This window comes from Pterocles gutturalis, unplaced genomic scaffold, assembly GCF_000699245.1.
Source record: "Pterocles gutturalis isolate BGI_N339 unplaced genomic scaffold, ASM69924v1 scaffold40906, whole genome shotgun sequence".
Classification (NCBI taxonomy): domain Eukaryota; kingdom Metazoa; phylum Chordata; class Aves; order Pterocliformes; family Pteroclidae; genus Pterocles; species Pterocles gutturalis.
The window spans coordinates 7,540-25,633 of record NW_010106947.1 but is presented as its reverse complement, the minus strand read 5'-3'; the positions used below and the strand labels follow the sequence as shown (position 1 = coordinate 25,633).

The 18,094-nt window shown below is 38.7% G+C and overlaps 1 protein-coding gene across 1 annotated transcript in view; it reads right to left on the bottom strand.

The window, feature by feature from the left end:
• Window positions 1-4,573: 4,573 nt before the first annotated feature.
• The window catches only part of GUCY1A2 (guanylate cyclase 1, soluble, alpha 2), a gene marked incomplete at its 3' end in the record, with an annotated part of 20,604 nt that continues 7,083 nt past the window's right edge, over window positions 4,574-18,094 (bottom strand). The window contains exon 4 of the mRNA XM_010087938.1: window positions 4,574-5,292. Coding sequence (XP_010086240.1) covers window positions 4,574-5,292 — 719 coding nt within the window. The remainder of the gene's footprint in view (window positions 5,293-18,094) is intronic.

The following is an 18,094-nucleotide window of genomic DNA, read 5'->3' as shown; positions in this document are numbered from 1 at the left end:
TTGGTGTTGTTGGTGGTTGGTAATGTTGTAATGAATTGTCTTTATCAAGTAACTTGTTTTCTTTTATAATTCTGTTTAGTGCCAGCTCCTTTTGGGGGCTTGTTTAGTAGGTTTTCATGCAGATTGCTTATTTCAGTGGTGCTTATTACTAACCTTAGTAATACTGGTAGTTATGCTATTCTTACCCCATTGCTATAAGATTTAGTATTATTAGTGGATGGGAAAATATTCATGTACTGTCTTTACCAAGTAATTTTCCTTTTCCCTTTATTCTATTGTATACCCCACATTTTCCCTTTTCCCTAAACAATTGTATGCATTAAAGTTATAAGCCAGTATGCAATTCTTTGGTGCTGTCTCACCTTAATTTGCCACAAGGGAATATATGTATAGAACCTCCACGAACCCCACTCGTCCCACCCAGGGTGGTTCTATGAGCTGGGTCGCGACAAACACTGGAACAGTCACATAACTGCACTCTCTGCACAGGTGAGAGAGTCAGGGAGAGACTTGGGTGCAAACATCCCATCTGCTTTGCACGAACACCTGGAGGTGCTGCGAGGGAGGGAGTGGTGGTGCTTCACAGACGGTGGCTTGGCCAGGAGGACCCACCACCAAGGACTGGGGGATGCCTCGAGGAACGCAGGTCCTGCCGCCCCGCATCTCAGTACACAACCACCAGCTCCCTCACATGCCAGCACGTTCATGGTGCCCTGAATAAAAATTAGTGTGAAATGTGAAAAACAACAGAATATTTGTACGAGAAGTAGAGCAACAGGGCCCTAATACTCCCTTCAGCAGATGGGTAGTACCATACTATAAACAACAACCAATAACAAGTATTTAGCTGCATGGGAAAACTGGAAGCCTCAGAGGCTGATCACATTCAGCTTTTATACATCTAAAGAGCTGTATGCTGATCTAAAGGCAGTCATAATTGTTCATACAGACAATCTTGAATGTGCAGAACAATCAAGAAAAATCCAAAGCATCTGTGTGGATAACTTGATCACTGCAGAAAATAAAATGGAAGGACAGAAATAGAGAGGGAAGAAAGGATGGAAGTCAAACATCCCATTTTGTCTTATTGTGGATTAGTTTGTGTAATTCGGTTCTTATTCTCCACAGACTTACAAGTGTGTTTAGTTGCAAACTTACAATAAGTTCAAGTAAAGTCAGTGAGACTGCTGACCTAATAAATTTATACAATTGCTTACTATTTTGAAGAATAAATGTTTGGATTGTCCACTGTATAACGGAGACCAATATCAGCCGAGGAAACATCAAAACATTATATTATGAACCAGGAGTGCAGATGGTGTTGGAAATCAGGAGTAAAGCTATAGAGTCCGTGTTCCTCACATGGAAAGTTCTTTTTTCCTTTTTGGTCCCTACAACAATGGGACCCTGTAAATGCTCAGAGCTCCAGGGAACAGCTGGTGACATATAAAATTAACAAAACTTTGCTGAGATATTTATGCAACGATGCATGACACTGGGCTTCTGCAAAGGTATACGTACATCTCTGCAGGAAGTGCTATTTGTCACTCAGACCTCGTAGGCCTTGTCAGAAATTTAGGATAGTTTTATAAAGCCAAGCCATTTATTTCAGTGATTCAAATCCCAGTAAATGGAAGTGCACAAACAAGCTTTTGCATAAATGGGACAAGCACTAAGCACCCTGAAAGTCAGGACAGGAGTTTTCTTTAATTTGCTTCTGGGTACTAGATCATGATTTGTGACTTACTTTCATCTGAACACAGAGCTGGTGTCAGGACTACATGAAAACTGTTTTGTTATTCTGTCTTTCTCACTGTAAGCCTGAAAAAAGATCTAATTTAGATATTGAAGAAAAAAGTGCTTTGAAGAGAGGCTGAAAGGTCCTCTCTTCATCGCAAAGCCTTTTAAAACATTTTTTTCTTCTTGAGGAACCACTGAGACATTTGAACAGCTTCAAAACTGTAGCAGAGTTGTCTTGGTCACATTCCTTCAACTGCCATTTAAAGTAACCAAGTCTGAAAAATGTTGAGGTTATTGCGGAGTCAGATTTTTTCTAAAAAACAGACAAATAGCTGTTAAGTGGGATGCAATTCCAGTGTGAACTGAATAAAGGCATGTGACAGAGAAATAGGGAAATACCTAAGTCAGTTACTGCTGACTTTTAAGCAGGGTCATGCTCACAGCACTCATCTACCTGCCCCAATATTCAACTTCCAAACAATTGTTGTCAAATTGAAAATAATTCCAAAATGAGCTACACTGAGTGACATTAGCTGTGGGAAACTTAATACAGCATATAGTTCCCAAGGCTCAGACTATTTTTTTTTACCCATGAGATATTAAGATCCTGAGCATGACATGTCACTCCTCTCCAAATCTATGTAAGCAAGACAACCACAACCTCTGAATCTGTGCAACCTTTCATTTTTTTTAAAAAAGGGAGTATCTTCCAAAATGCACAACATGTTGAGCTTCATTTAACTACTCACAAACAGAAACTTCTGGAAAGTGCTTATAAAATGCGTGAGTCAGAAGAAAATACCTCTTCAGCTAAACTGACATTCTCAAATTATTCCCCATGCCTGCAGCACAACATTTACTTCAGGTCCTTTGCACTTTGCATTTTCTCTCGCATTTACACCTTACTGTTCAAGACACAATTTTTCTCTTTGCTGCAGACAAAGGATTTCCTTTACTGTCATTCCCTTTAGCTGCTTCTCAAGAAAATATGAATTGCTACTACACTGCTGGTGCTGACATTTGTCGTTCAGGGTCTGACTCTACACATGACTTTAAGACAGAGAGATTCACTCAGTGGCAGCTCGGCCCACCGCTGATTGGATTCATCACCCACAAATGGTACAAACCACAGCCATGATGCAAGGATGCACTCAAAGCTGCAGAGCTTGATGGTACAGATTGAACTTTTGAAATCAGAGCTGCTTCCCAAAGTGGCTGCTAAAACCTTCCCCCAGCAAGCTTCACTCCGTGACACCTCTCCTATGAGCAAGCCACAAGCATATGAAACCTGCCCAAGTCAGAGAATGTTCGGTTTGTTTGTTTAACTTGTAATTACATAGGAAAAACAGTGCCACCCCCCACACCTTCTTCCTTTTCAGAGTGATTTCCAGCAGATTCATGAAAAGCAGAAGATGGTCGAAGAGCTGTGACTCTGCCCCAGGGCAGGGGAAGGTGCCTGAGAGGGATGGGCAGGCTCCGAGGGAGGAAGGAGCATGGCACAGGCCTCTCTCAAAGGAGAAAGATTGTGCAAAAAGGTAGCTCAGATTCAACACCTCCAAACTTTTCACACAACATTTCCTTTCCATAATTAAAGACTAGGGTGGCTTCGAGGACAGATTCTGAAAAATCAACTCCCTTTTGGTTTTAAATAGGTTGAATTACATCAAATGAGAAGCACTAATTTGCTACTCTTGGGGGAACACATTGTTTCCAGGGGAAAATGTAGCAGAAACTGTTTATTGGTGCCAAAGAGCACTGCAGTAGAGGAGCTAGAAACATTGCTGCTGTCAGAAGGGGCTATATTTTGAAAAGAACCTAGAACTTGATATGCAGTTACCATGGGAGTCTTTCTGAAACTCTGGCCCAGTGCAGGTAGCAAAACAGAGGTAGAGTTTCTCAGCAGACCACCTAAACTGTAAATGTGGCAACCATAGACAGAACTTAGGTGTCTGAGTATCCAATGTGACTGAGACTGACTATTCTTGGGTGCTGTCTCAATAATTTTTTCACAGGGCAGCAGTATTTCCAAGGCACCCACGCACAGGCTTTCAACGTAAGCATTAAGTACAAGTACTTTGGTTCATAAAGGCAGAACCTAACTTCACGCCAAAAAGTTTTCCCATAATTCAAGGATATGCAATGAGACAAATTCCATCCAGCCTTTGGAGAGGTCCATCCTGGAAGACATGTTCTCACCTTACTCACATGGGACACACTGGATTCAACATAGGGCTCACTAGTTAAGGTAGCTCTTCTCTAAACACTGAGGGAAGAAGCAGTATAGGAGGACAAATGCCTATTTAAATGACTGCAAAGAATTAAAACTGTCATAAGTGATACTTGGTACCACTTACAGCTCTGGTTCCCTTGAGTGCAGGGCGAGAGATAAGAAGAAACACAGAGGGAAGTACAATATAATAAAGTGGCAGTGTGAACCATGCAGTAAGAATCTTTCAGAAAACATACAGAAAGCTATTCCCTAGTAAATGGCCTAATAACTATTATTGTTGTCATAATATAGCTGGAGTGAAATTAAGCATTAGATATGGGCATTTTGTAAAATTCTCCACCCTTTCGATTTAAACCGTGCTATTCAACTCCACAGCACAGAATTTTCTGAATGGCAATGTCACGATTTGCTACAACATCACAGGCAAAGCTTATAAATAATTTAGGAAAACATTCAGGTGGCTGGGAAATACCAATTATCCCCTGTTTGCAGGGCATACATGAGCTTTCCAGAGCACACAGGCTTGAGCTGCATCTCTCTGAATAAATAATCCTCTCCCATAGCACACATATACACACATTCCCTTCCAATTAATGTTCTTACCTTATCTTTATTTTCAGAGACAGAATCCTCAGGTTTGGTCCGAATGACAAAGGGAGTAGATAATCTCAGGAGAACTCGTTCAAATGTGGCACTGATTTTAGGAGACACTATGTCAAAGCAGTCTTGGAATTTCAGAGTTTTATGAGTGTCACATCTGAGCTGCTTCCTAAGACCTTCTCCAAGCTGGAGAACCAGCATGTTTGGATCAAACATCAGGTGAAAGGGGAAAGCTCTGCAGAAGGTGCTGATGCTAATCCTCAGGTCTAAGGGGGACTGGGAAGTTCCCGGTGGAAGTGCTTTTGTGATATTTGCATTTTCACGTTCTTTGATAAGGAAAGTCAGACAGCTGCAGTTACCTGGGTTCGTCCCCTCTGAACACAACTTATCATTAGTGATCTGTTCTACTTCCACTTCCAAGTGGTAAATCTTCTTTGCTGCTGCTTTTATCATTCCCATCATTGCAAATCCCACAATCTGATGTGGGTGAAAGTAATGAAGCATGAGTTTGCCTTCAGGGAGCTCTTTGCATAGGAAAGAAGGGGATTCCAGGGTGGCCTGTCTTCCAAATGAAGTTCTAATGTGCTCCAGCAAAGCATCAAAGCCATTGAAGAAGTCTTGAAGGGTCCCACCTACAGCTCGAAGAACTCTTTCATTCTCATCAAAGCAGATATTGAAGAATTCCTCTCCAAACTTTTCTTGCATTTCCTCAAACTTCAAACCTATAGGACAATAAGACACTGTTAACCAACAACATAGTATTGCTACTCTATTGCATTTTCCCTTTGTTGTCTATTTGCCCAGTACTTTTCCAAGTCAATGAGAGTTGCTTTTTCACTGGATACCTACCCATGGTGGTTGTGAATAACTTTAGAAGCCACTTTTGCCTGTCATTTTAAGTCCTTAATGCTTTCAGCTCACTATTCCAGCCCACTACTTGTGGGATTTACACTTGCCTGTCTCCTCTTCCCTGCTGGAAACCAGAACACGTTATAATTTCCCTGACTTTTGCACATCCCATGCAGTCTGCTGTGTGCACGCACCCAGCCACAGGTGCACCCCTTCCATTGTTGACCTACCCACAAACCAGGCTTCTGCTTTTATACTCCCTCTGTTCACTGCCTCTGCAAGGGATCCAGTCCTTATCAGCCTGAAGAACAGGCTACTGGGACTCAAAGTCAGGACTTTGGCTTTCAATAAGCAATGTAAAGCCCTGCAGTCAGATGACACTTCAGTAGCTGGTGGAGGGGGGTTTGTAGGTTTGGGGTTTTTTTCCCATCAAAACACTTTCCTCATTATAGCTACTGGGCACTGCCAGAATATACAAAGGAATAATTCTTTTTTGTTGCCTTCAAAGGAGCGCAAAGCCTTACCATTTTAGGCTTCTACATTCACCCATCTTTAAAAAAAAAAAAAACTCCCTCTTAGAGTGATCTAAACTGCTAGTAGATGTCCCCTGCTAGTAGATGTCCCACCTCTGTGATATATCCCATTGTTACTTCAAGTCTCCATCACAGAAATTCAAAAGGTTTTGATTTACAGAGGTGATAAGGCTGAAGGTATTTCTGAAGGGACGAAAAAATATCAATGATGGAAGTCCCTGGATACAAATGTGTATCAAATCCCCCTCCAGTTTGTTATTTACCATTTTAAGGATAACCTACAAAAGTAATTATGGGATGGTTATTCAACATTTTCCTCTGTCTTATTTTAGGGGAGACATGCTCTGTTAAATCTCATCTGTATTTAATCCCTATATCACATTGTAGATTTACAAAATTTATCAGATATGTTTGTACTGCTCTCAGCTGTAAGAGAAGAAAAAGAAGTATGAATCACATGCATGTGAATTACAAATATCCAGCCAGAGTTTTCAAAAGAAATTAATATATGAATTAACAACACAGTTCCTCCACTGTATTGAAATACATAAAATTTCAGTGAAACAGTCAAACACCTTAAAATTTATTATGAATTCTAACAGAAATGAAGGCCAGTTACTTGTTTCCTAAGGGCACTACAAGCCTATTATTTTAATATGTGTTCAGCATGCTTTATAACATTGATAAGCTCCCACTGGATCACCAAACTTCTCATTTTTTGTTTAGATTGCTTGTAGGCTTTTATATTTGGAAGAACAGTGTGAATAGCGACTTTCATGCCCAAGAGGTTTAACAGGGGAACAGAAGTCACCATTCATCTGTTGTTTGCAGACAATAACCTCTGATCATCTCAAGGCAGCGTCTGAACTGTCTGTCCACACAGGCATAGTTATAACCATCGATGTTCACAAGGGATCCACAAAGCGTTCCACAGCTTTGCAAACTATCTGTTTCATTTGGACCTTCAATATGATTAATAGCAGATGAAAATGCATAAAATTACTTATATAAACAGGACAGTATAACAACATGACAAAGCACATTTTATAAAAGAAGTAATAGTAATAATTTGTGAAAGTTCATTCAAATGCCATTACTCATAATCAAATTTGGTCACTAAACTAGGTTATTACAAAAATATTCCCAGGATCTTTTATGACCACAGATGGTCAGATTTGTGGTTAAGCCAAAAGAAAGTACCTCTGGTACACAATGCCCCCTAATATCCTGACTCAGAAGACATTGTGCCAAATCCTGACTCATTGCCACTACGTCTGGGTAACACAGGACTGTAATATCTTCCATAATACTCATTATAACGCAAAAAGAATGAAATTACAACCCATACCAATAACATGGTCAGAACTGGATATTAATAGTAAGGAGCTAAGACATTATCATATTCATATGTATACAGAAACATATATGCCGACTTTTAAGTATTATTCTTCTGTAGAGTGAACCGCGAATAGCTTTGGAAGTCTGTGTGTAAATGTGAGCAGTCTAGCAGGGGCACCTGAGACTGTAAGATTGCTGAGGACCTGAAAGTACGGGAACAGGACAGTATCAGAAAACCCTGGGCTATTCATACAAATGACCAAATACTGTTACATAACTATGTAACATCCCACAAAGCTGTGTAAAATAGTATAGTTGAGCTGTCTCTAAAGTGTATTATAAAATTACAGTAAGTCAGTTGCCCTGGCGCCATCAACTGAAAATAGGGTATGCTGAACTGATCACTGGTGTACTGTACTGCTACGTATGCAAGCCTTATCTCATTATCGTTAATGGGAGTTAAATATTAGTATTTGGCCTAAGATTTTGCTCATTGTCTTAGACTGGTCTTGTCGTCTGCCCTGGAGGACTGGCTGTTCAATCTGGACCCAACATACTGACTCCAAGCAACATAAATTATACTATGAAATTCCGGTCAATGACCTGGCTCGAGGATGTGCCACTACTTCTAAAAACATTTTAGCTTTGAATTGAGTTACACACAGTACCAGCAGAAAATTAGATTATCTCAGAATAGAAAAATGGATATGCCCAAGCTCGACCAAGCTGCTGGTCTGTCTTAGTTGGGAATTTTCTCTGTAATAATAGACACTATGAGATACTGAGAAAATTAGAGAAAGTCAAGTAATCTCCTAAAACAAACAAGCATAATGTACCTATTGGGGAAGTTTCTTCCTGAGCCTCACCAATAAGAGGTGAAATTTTGCTTGAAGCATGATGGTTTTTCTTTAAATCAAAAATCTCTATTTAAATTCCTGTTATACAAACACACACAAACTATTTTTTTCTGTATTTCTACAAAGCTCTTGGCTTCAGTGATGTGCTTGTAGAAGTTGCACAGAATACTCAATCTGTATTTTTACTGATTTATTCCTGCCTCTCCTATTGAAACAAATTATAAACATAAGCACACACCTAACATTAACTCTGTATATATTTCACCATTACCTTTTCATTTACTACTGTATAAATGATCCCAGTCTTTTGAATACCTTCTGTGGAGTTACTCCCTACCCCTTTCTCTATACTTATATATGTTGAGCTTTCACAAGATAATAGAAATGACCATCATCATCATCACAAGGAGAGAAAATGTCAGACTGCATCAGATTGCTATTCAGCTGCTCTGAAATCTTGTCTCAGCAGTGATCGTCAGGAGATGCGACAGCAAAACTACAAAATTTGATGGAAAATAATGAAAAAAACATGGTTTTGAGGAAGCTCCCTAACTGCTACAGTAAATGTTTGTCTTATTGACTGAAATGGGTGGAAGTACCAGATCAGGAGACAGTTTTCCTACATATAGAAACACCTGCTTGTTAAAAAAATTCCCTGAACTCATTGTCTCTATAGTGCATACTTTACTACATTTGGAGACTTCCACAGGTTAATTATCATATTTAAAAATTACATTTCCAGTTCCAGCTTATTCAATATTTCCTTTGTTTTCTCTTTTATTTTGAGAAAAGACAAATAAAATCTTCAAAATAATCTTCTTTATAACCTTCAGGTTATACATCTGCATAAATAGTCCAATCTTTTCAAATTTGCCTCACATTAAACTCTTTCTCTGAATCTTTATTTTGTTTTCATTTTGATTTTTCAATGGAATAATTAAAATTGAAGATGGCAGTGAAAAAGTGAGTCAACTTCTGTTCATCAAAATCAACTATTTGCTATTCCCTTCTGAGAAGCTGGCATTTCCATTCTTTTTTTTTTTCACCATGAACCTCTAATCAAAATTTTCATTCAGCTGCCCAGAAAAAAAGTAATATTCCAGATCTGTACACATGCCCAGCACTTCCAAATGCAGAGGCCACTGCACTCCCACACTGCCTCATGCGTGACCCCAACGACCATAGACAGGGTTTCCTAATGGCCACTAGCTTGCAATCCATAAGTAGTAAAAAGTCATCCTTGGTTTCACCGAGGCACTTCACTAAACAGTATTGATACAAAATAAATCAAAATTCATCCCAGCACACTCTGCTGTTCCCAGGTGAAGCCATTAGTTATTTTGAGCTCCTGCTATTTACCAACCTTCTACTAATATACTGAATGAAATTCTAAAAATTCATTAGTCTCAATTTGCTTTCCTTTTGGAAAGAGATCTGCAGTGTTACTACCATTTAATCCACTTCAAGAGGACAAATCACATTTCTTAACTCTAATGGGGTTTTTTTTGTTTCATAGTTCCTTTTGGTTACTTTTTCTTACAATGCCATTTTTATTCTAGACCACACTGGAGAGAAATTAAGTATGCATATTATAGAAGGAAATTGAAGCATAACAACCATAGAATTAAACTATTGCTATGGGCTTCCACTACAAAGCACTTTGGGATCTATGACAAAAGTACTATATAAGGTCTATTATTATCCTTTGAAAATGTGTCTCAAAGACATATAGAGAAGAGATCCTGTCCTTGTGAGCCAGATTGAAAATTACCCAAGTCTTTAAGCATAGGTTCAAAGTACAAATTAAGTATTTCACTGAAATGGTGCAGAAATGGATTACTTCATCCTGTAATAACATGCTAGTACCTTCCTCATTTTCCTCAAAATGAGGACCTTCCTCATTTTCTTCTCAGTAGTTCCTGAAAACTGTGAACCAACTACAAAATGTCATGAAACTAATACAGTATTTCTAAATATTTTGTACATTACTAGCTGGAGAAATTAGATAGGAATCTGTTACCATAAAGAAAATCACAAATTATAGGCTCTTCAGAAAAAAATAGAAGAGGAATGATGTGATTAAAACATCAAAATAATCCATTTACTTTAAGAGCATGCAAAAGCAGTTACAAGCCATCCACTCCTTCCTAAAAGTAAATTGTGGAAACAATGGTTGCACGGTGGCCAGCATCTGATTCATTTGGCATAGAAAAATACCTTTTTTTCTAGGATACCTATTAAGAATATGTAAATGTCAAAAAATAAAGGGATGGGACAATCCAGTATGCAATTCCAGAACTCATACTGTGGATGGAAGCAGAATTTGCCACTTTCAATTGGTTTAGCACGTTTCTAGTGTGAGTAAGATCATTTCCTTAAACAATCTTTTGGACAGAAAGCAAGGTGGCAGTTCAGAATTACAAAGCATAGTTTAAGATGATAGGGAAAGCAACATTTATTCTCTCAATAAAAAAGGTTTTGATGCATACAGGCTAGTGCTGAAAGTAAATTAGATGAATCATTTGGCTTGTAAGTGAGCCTAGTACAGGATCTAATTACTGTATAAAGGACTTTGATCTTACTTCATTATGATGGTGAATTTATATCACCCTGGGAATCCAGACAGTATTTTTATATTACCATTTTTAATGGTTTTTATATAAATACGATAATAAAATTTTATGACTTTACATATGGTTTTGACACAACTGTAAAATTCATACTACACTTCTCTCACAGTGCCATACAGGGCCTGCTTATCTTTCAAGATTCCATAAAATAAAAATTACAATTATTGTTAAAAAGAATTCCTCACACTTGTTCACCTATAATCACTGTTTTATTCAATTTTAATTAAGCATTTTCTTTCCTTGTTAAAGTGAGGGTCTCCTCTGACAAATGATGCTTGGAAATATCATTGTAATTACCACCTCTTGGTGAGGACCTGATCACCTGTGTTCAGCATACGTGTAAAAGATTCTGCTCCAAACTACTGACACAGGAAGCTCAGCTGAGCTATCAAAAACAGGCAATGTTCTTTTTTTTTCCCCTTGTAGTGTTTTCAATAGCAGCCAATTCTGCAGGCAAAGCCAAGTTGTCTGAAGCAAGACTATGATCGTTTTGTGTGCCCCATCACATTATTGAAACCTCACTTCCTAGATTCGCACAGGGATTACTCAGGGAAAAACGCAATCACTAGGCTGGTGATTCCTAAGAATAGGGGAGATCCAGTTTGTTTCATGTTAACTCTAGGCATCAAACTGCAATAAGAACAGAGGTTTTAAATTTGCTTTTGCCTTTAAAATAAGCATATATGTCTTTGAGTTGACATAGGGTCCAGAACTTCACTTCTTGGAAAGAATAAAATTGTAAGGAAATGTAAAAACTTTTCCCATTAAACGCAAAATCATCTATCATAATTCCTCACATATATAAAGAGCTCAATTCAGCTGACTAAACATAGAACTTTAATGCTACTTAAGTTTTCATAAGGCATCCAAGACATTACAAAAGAACTAATAGTTACATCTGCCAGGATATGGGACTTAAGGGAGACCTACACATTTTTGAAGGTTTGATAGAGGCCACACAAGATACCCCACAGCACCTAAAATAATGGCAAACACCTACATTTAGTCAATGAATCACGCCCAGAATGTCTTCTACTTTATAAATAGACTTCTACAAGATGTTATTGTACATCGTAACTTCAAACTGCTCACTATCTACTCTTAGTTCATCTGGTTTCTAACAATAAATAGCTTTAATTTGAGAAGAGTGGGATGTCTAAGGCCATTTGATATAAACATTTGTCCTTTTCTAATTTAGATGTATTCATCTCAGTTTTGAAATCACATGAATTATGTGGTTTTTGTTTAGATTACGTTTGTACTGCCAGCACACTGTAACATCTCCTAAATAATAGGAGTCCTGTGTGTATAGCTTAGACCCCCCACCCCCAGGGCAGAGTTCTAAGTATTATTAAAATCCACTAGTATCGCCAGTCCTCTGGGCCATGTAACATTTCCTTTTACGACATTTGTAAACCAACAACTTTAATTATAAATCAGGTTGTGTATCCTAAATTAGTTGCATCCTAATGACTATCTGCAGTTCTTAGCTCAAAGGAAAAGGAAGCTGATACTAGTGTATGTACTTCAAGTATATAAGCATTTACAGTTTTCAGACACCTGCCTAGCAGTCAGTGTGCCAAACCTTTCCCCATCTTTTCCAGTTACATCACCTGGTCTAATCTCATGGTAGGCTAAGATCTGTCCTGACATCTCTTTTTCAGCATATTTCTTGTCTCTTCAAATGTAGTATCTCGCAGGAGTGATGTGCTGTTATTACTTAATAGTTACCAGAATTATTCAAAATTTATTCCTCTTTAACTACAGGATATGAGTAAGAGCTGAGATTTTATTTGTTTCATAAAGAAAACACAGATCTTCAACTTTGACAAATGTACAGAGAACAAATTACTTTTATAGAATGACGCCCTTTGGACTAAATGAAGGAACAACCCTGCAAGATATATTTAGGCATGAAGTGATTTGCTCTGTATAAAGCAGCCTACAGCACATATTTTCTTTGGTGGTGACAAGAAAATGTCACCCAGAGTGAGATCTCTAAACCCCTGCACCAACGGTAGATTCCACCTCCTCCTCAGTGTCCTGGGGAAGCTGAATCCAGAAACATGATTTATCTCCCTGACGGGACAGGGGTCTGGGTTGGGATTCCACATAACTTATCACCAGGGGATTTGGGAATCCTCACCATTGTGGCATATCATCCTCCAATGGAAGATGCCCAGAAATATATTCACTTAGAAATGACAGAGAAGCAAAGTCCTCACACCACTCTCAGAAGCAAAATCAAGAGGATGGGCATTATTAACCTGTAAGTTAATAATGCCTAATAGGAAAAATGCTTGCAATACATTTAAGTCCATATGCAAAGCTGACCTAGCAGCCCTTGATGTATGTTGTCCATTTTTTAAGGAAAATTATAGTAATTATAGTAAGATTTTAAAAGCCAAACTTTTGCAACAGATTAAAAAGAATTCTGCTGTATAAATTAATTTCTTGAACAAAAAAAAATTGAGGAGAATGTTTTTCTGTATCTTAAGTAACGGAAAGTCATATAAGTGCAATTATTTTGCCAGGTCTCCTTGTTGAAACAACTATCTGAAAAGTGCCTTTGCAACTTCAGGCTGTACACCCAAGGTGTTGCAAGGGTTATTTATGCAGTGTATACCACACTCTGCTGCATTACATTCGATTTATTGTAGTCTAATACACAAACAGGCTTTCAAGACAACGTTTCTTCTATGTTTTTAAAGACTGGGTATGCACATCTGCTTCTGCTTTGCAAATTTTGCACAACAGATTTTTAATAGCTATTTATGAATTTAAGTGACTTTTCATTAATTTTTGTATCAACGTTATGACGGATTGTGCAGAGTTCCTCAGCAAGATGTGAAGAGGCTCCAAGGGAAATACCGGTGACATTTAAAGGAAAAGAGGTAACTCCCTTCAAGAACTGAAATAAGAGTGAAAAATAGTTCATGTCCACAATGGCTACATTAAATGTGTGCAGTGTTTGAAAAGAGTGTTTGGAGGAGATGAGGTTAAGGCTGTAAAATTTTTATCTAGTTTGTACATTTGGGATGTGTAAATCATCATGTGATATATCAGAAGCATGCAGTGGGGCTGAAAAATGAAAACCGGGCATTTCTCTATTGCCTCGTAAAGGTCAGTAGCACAGCCCTGCTTGGAATATCTGTGAAACAGAAAAGCAGGAGACAGGTCACGAAGGCTTTATGTCCCAAAATAAATTCCCTACTGATTAACAATTTTTAAAAGTTTTCATCCTTATTTTCCTGTTGATAAAGTTTTAATTTGGAATTACCTGGAAGTCTTCTGCTTTATTCCGACTAGCTGCAATTAAGCCAAAATGCACACTTTAATCTCACTTGAAATCAAATTATCTTAAATTATGGTCACAAACGCAGTCCCAGACAAGATTTAGCTGTCATTGCTCAAAATGCTGAATGTAACATTATGAAAACATCTTTGCTCTGAGAAGTTAAAAATTTGAACAGCACTGACACATGGTTTAAAGGATTTTAAAAAACCCAAAAACCTGTTATCTCCATTATACAGATGGGAAATTGAGGCACAGAAAGAGTAAATACTTGCCCGAAGTTAAATAAGAAATCTCTTTAGATACAATCTTTCTCTCTAACACACCCCAGTATTAATTTATAGTCACCTAATAAAGAAATGTGATAGTCATACACATAATATACTTCATCATAGGAATCTTTTTCTTATCACTATTTTTAAAATAAATTCAAACTAACAACACCAATCTGCTCTGAACACTGCTTAGCTAGCCAGCAAAAAGCATTATCTGTGTCAACAGGATAAAACATACCAGTGGTTTTTCTTTCAAATACTTTATTTCCAACTAGGAACTTTATAAAGGCTCCCTTTAGAAGCTAGGATTTCTCTTCTCTTTTTCCCAGCTTCCAGTATATTGTCACTTGTTTTCCCTTTGGATTATATGCTTCTGAAGGACACTGTAAAAATGTGCACACACCAATTAAAGAAAGCAGAGTCCATCATAAAGCTATCTGGACTATTTTGAAAAGGATACAAAGTTAAATTAAATATTCCAGCCACAGAAGCTGTCACTGCAAAGGAAAACAGTGCCATTGATCTGGTATCAAGCATGGTTTACAACGTGTGAGCATGGTGGACGTGGCTCCCTTAATTACAGCAGATTAAAGCAGGATGAGCTCTAGTGATGTCTAGACTTGTAGCAAGAGCAACTCAGTGAGGAGACAAGGAGAATCAGGTCCTTCCACTGCAGGAAGATGGTGTCACACTTTAGCGAAGACTTGACAGGAGGAAAATTCCAGTATTCATACATGATAAATCACATGAATTGAGCTGAGCATACAGCTTGCAGTCAGCACTTTGCTGTGAGCAGTGTAAGCACCAGGACCATGGTGCAAAGCATCTGCTCAGTCTTCCAAGCTTACTAATCACCTCAGCATTTGTTGTCTTCAAGATTAATAAGGAATGCCTAATGACTACTTTAGAGGCAGACAGAGGGTCAGGAGATGTGAATCATGTTGGCATCACCTAACGTAAGAGAGCAGGAGGTTGCTTCCAAGCACCTTTAAGAAAACACTTTCTTCCAGCCCTAGACAGCAAGTCCCTGTTATCACTCATACAAATAAACTGAGAGCCAGATTTGGTTCAACAGATTCTCTAGCCTCCACCACAGTCAGAGTCATTCTTGTGTCCTGTCTCAGCAATGCCAATTGCTCTAGGTACACACCCCAGTGGCTACGTCTTTCTTGAGTAGAAGCGTCTCTCACTAATCCTTATTCAATCAGAAAAATAACTGGATATGTGAGAATTAATTACACAGCCCCCATTAATTATTTACCTGTTGTGACAGGAGCTACAATTAAAACAAAGAAGCTGGTTTTAATGCTCATTCACTTACGTTCCTGTTCCAGATGAGAAGGAAAGAAGTACTGCTTTCAAATTATCTCAATGTTTTGCTCACATTGAATTTTTTTTGCTATAAACTCAAATTCATTCTTTAAAAGATGAGCTTTTCTCTGCAAATTTATTTTCAATTGAGTCCACTTTAATAATTCCCCAAGACAGTGTCATCTACATGTTATCCCTACACTGTGATCCCAACAGTCCAATCTATCCCTGACACACATGATCCATGTGAGGATAACACTCAAAAAAACAGCCTGCACATTGCTCAGCCATGCTAAGGGACCAGGACTAACACATTGATTTAAAAGCACTCTGAAGATGAAAAAGTATTCATAACTATTTTTAGAACATACACTTTCTGTCATGGCAAAATAGGTACTGAATTTCTAATTTGTTTTTTTATATTAATATGCACAGGATAACATGAAAAATATTTGCTTTGTATGAGTCCTGCCCTATCACTCATAGCATTTGTTTCTGAGAGTTAGCATTGAATTATTTTAAAATGCAAACAAAAAAAATATGGTAACTAATACTGGATATATTTGCAATTTAATTTGTTCTAAATTCTCTCCATGACCTAACATGCAAAGTGCCAAGTACCATCTCTTCCCAGAAGCAGTTAAAGGCACTCAAAAGCTCCCTGACAGTGCCTGGCATCTTGCAGAATAAGGCACCTGACACCAAAAAAAAAGAATTTTGAATGTCAGTGAAACAAAATCATCCTTCAACTAGAACATGTTAGCTGTTTCCTAGAGTGTAACAAGTCTGTTTAACAGTCTGAGGTAGAAACAACAGACATACAATGCATATACCTCCAAAAGGATTTCAAGTCAGCAGGATACCATGGTCCAGACTTCAATGTGGGCAGAATACCACCTTACCATATTCTTCTGACATGGAAGGTAAATCACATCTTTAATTATCATACAAAGTTAAATTTCAGTGCCATGCCTCCTGTTGAAGAAAGTCTCTCTAACTGCATAATCCCATAGAAATGTCACAGGTTTATACTGCATATTACCAGCTCAAAGGAAACTTACTGCGAACCAGAATGCCATCTTTTGTGCCTTGCACCCCAATTTCAGCAGCCTACCAAGACCTCAAATGGAGGAGCAAACAGGGTTTCAAAAGTAGAGCCCCAAGTGTTGAGTGCTATAAAAAGTTCAGAAAAAAAAGCTCAGCACTCAACTAGCAGAAATGTCATTGCGGTATCTACAGCTGCTTCATGTTAGCTGACCCCATGAGTTGCCTGGTCATCAGGCCGGGTTGCTCGTGGCTTTACCCAGTTGGGGTTAAAAACCTCCAAGGGCAGAGACTGCACACAGGCTGCCTCTCTGGGCAATTTATGCCTCTCCCTGACTGTCCTTACAGGGAAAAATACTCAGTCTGAACATCTGCTGTTTCAGCTTAAGCCCGCTGTCTCTTGCCCTCCTATGCTACACCACTGTGAAGAGCTCATCTCTCTCTCCTTGAGGACATCCCTGCAGGCACTGGAGGCTGCTGTTAGATCCTCTCAAAGCCATCTCTGCTCCAGGCTGAACAAGCCCACGTCCCCCAGCTTCTCCTCATAGGAGAGGTATACCAGCCCCCCACCACCTCAGTGGCTTCATCTGAGCTCCCTCTGGTTCATCAACTTCTCTATGGTTTTTGGACTCCCAACATTGGATTCAGAAAGCTAGAAGTGGTCTTATGAGTACTAGTAGAGGGGGATAATGAGTCCCTTCGAGCTGTATCTCTGCTCCTCCTGTTCGTATAGCCGGGGCTGCCATTGCTGTCTTTGTTGCCAGGACTCGCCACTGGCACATGTCCTATTTGCTGGCCAGCAGGACACCGAGGGCCTTTCCTGCAGAGAAACAACTGCAACAACTCTCCTTTTGCAAACTCCATGAAAGCAGCAGATGGCAAATGACAGTGCTGCACAGCAGATGCTAGATAGCAGCAGAAACATACCGTTACAACCATTCAGCCGCTGTGCTGCAAGTGGATGAGCTGCAGTTGCTTGTCCTCGGGACTGAGCCCAAACATGCATAATACTGACAAACTCACATTGACCAACATGATCACATCGGCATTACTTTCTTGTCAGCAGACAGCATAATTGCATGTAATTAATATATGAGAACACTTGATGTCTTAGAATTTACTTTAAGAGTTATTGTCAATTATTATAGTCCTGGAAGTAGAGCTGTGTAACATCAGCTTTGCTACACAACAAATGGCTATCACAAATAAATCAGGAATTACTGCTTTGAAACAGTTATCTTTATAAGCAGTTACTACTTTTTCCCCTTACAGTTTCCTGTAAAATGAAGACAATTGCCCAGTAGTTAAAGCTCAATCTGAAAAGATTACAAGGAATATGAACAGTTTCATAAAAGTGAAACAGTAAAACAACCTCAGTCAAAAATTAAGTTT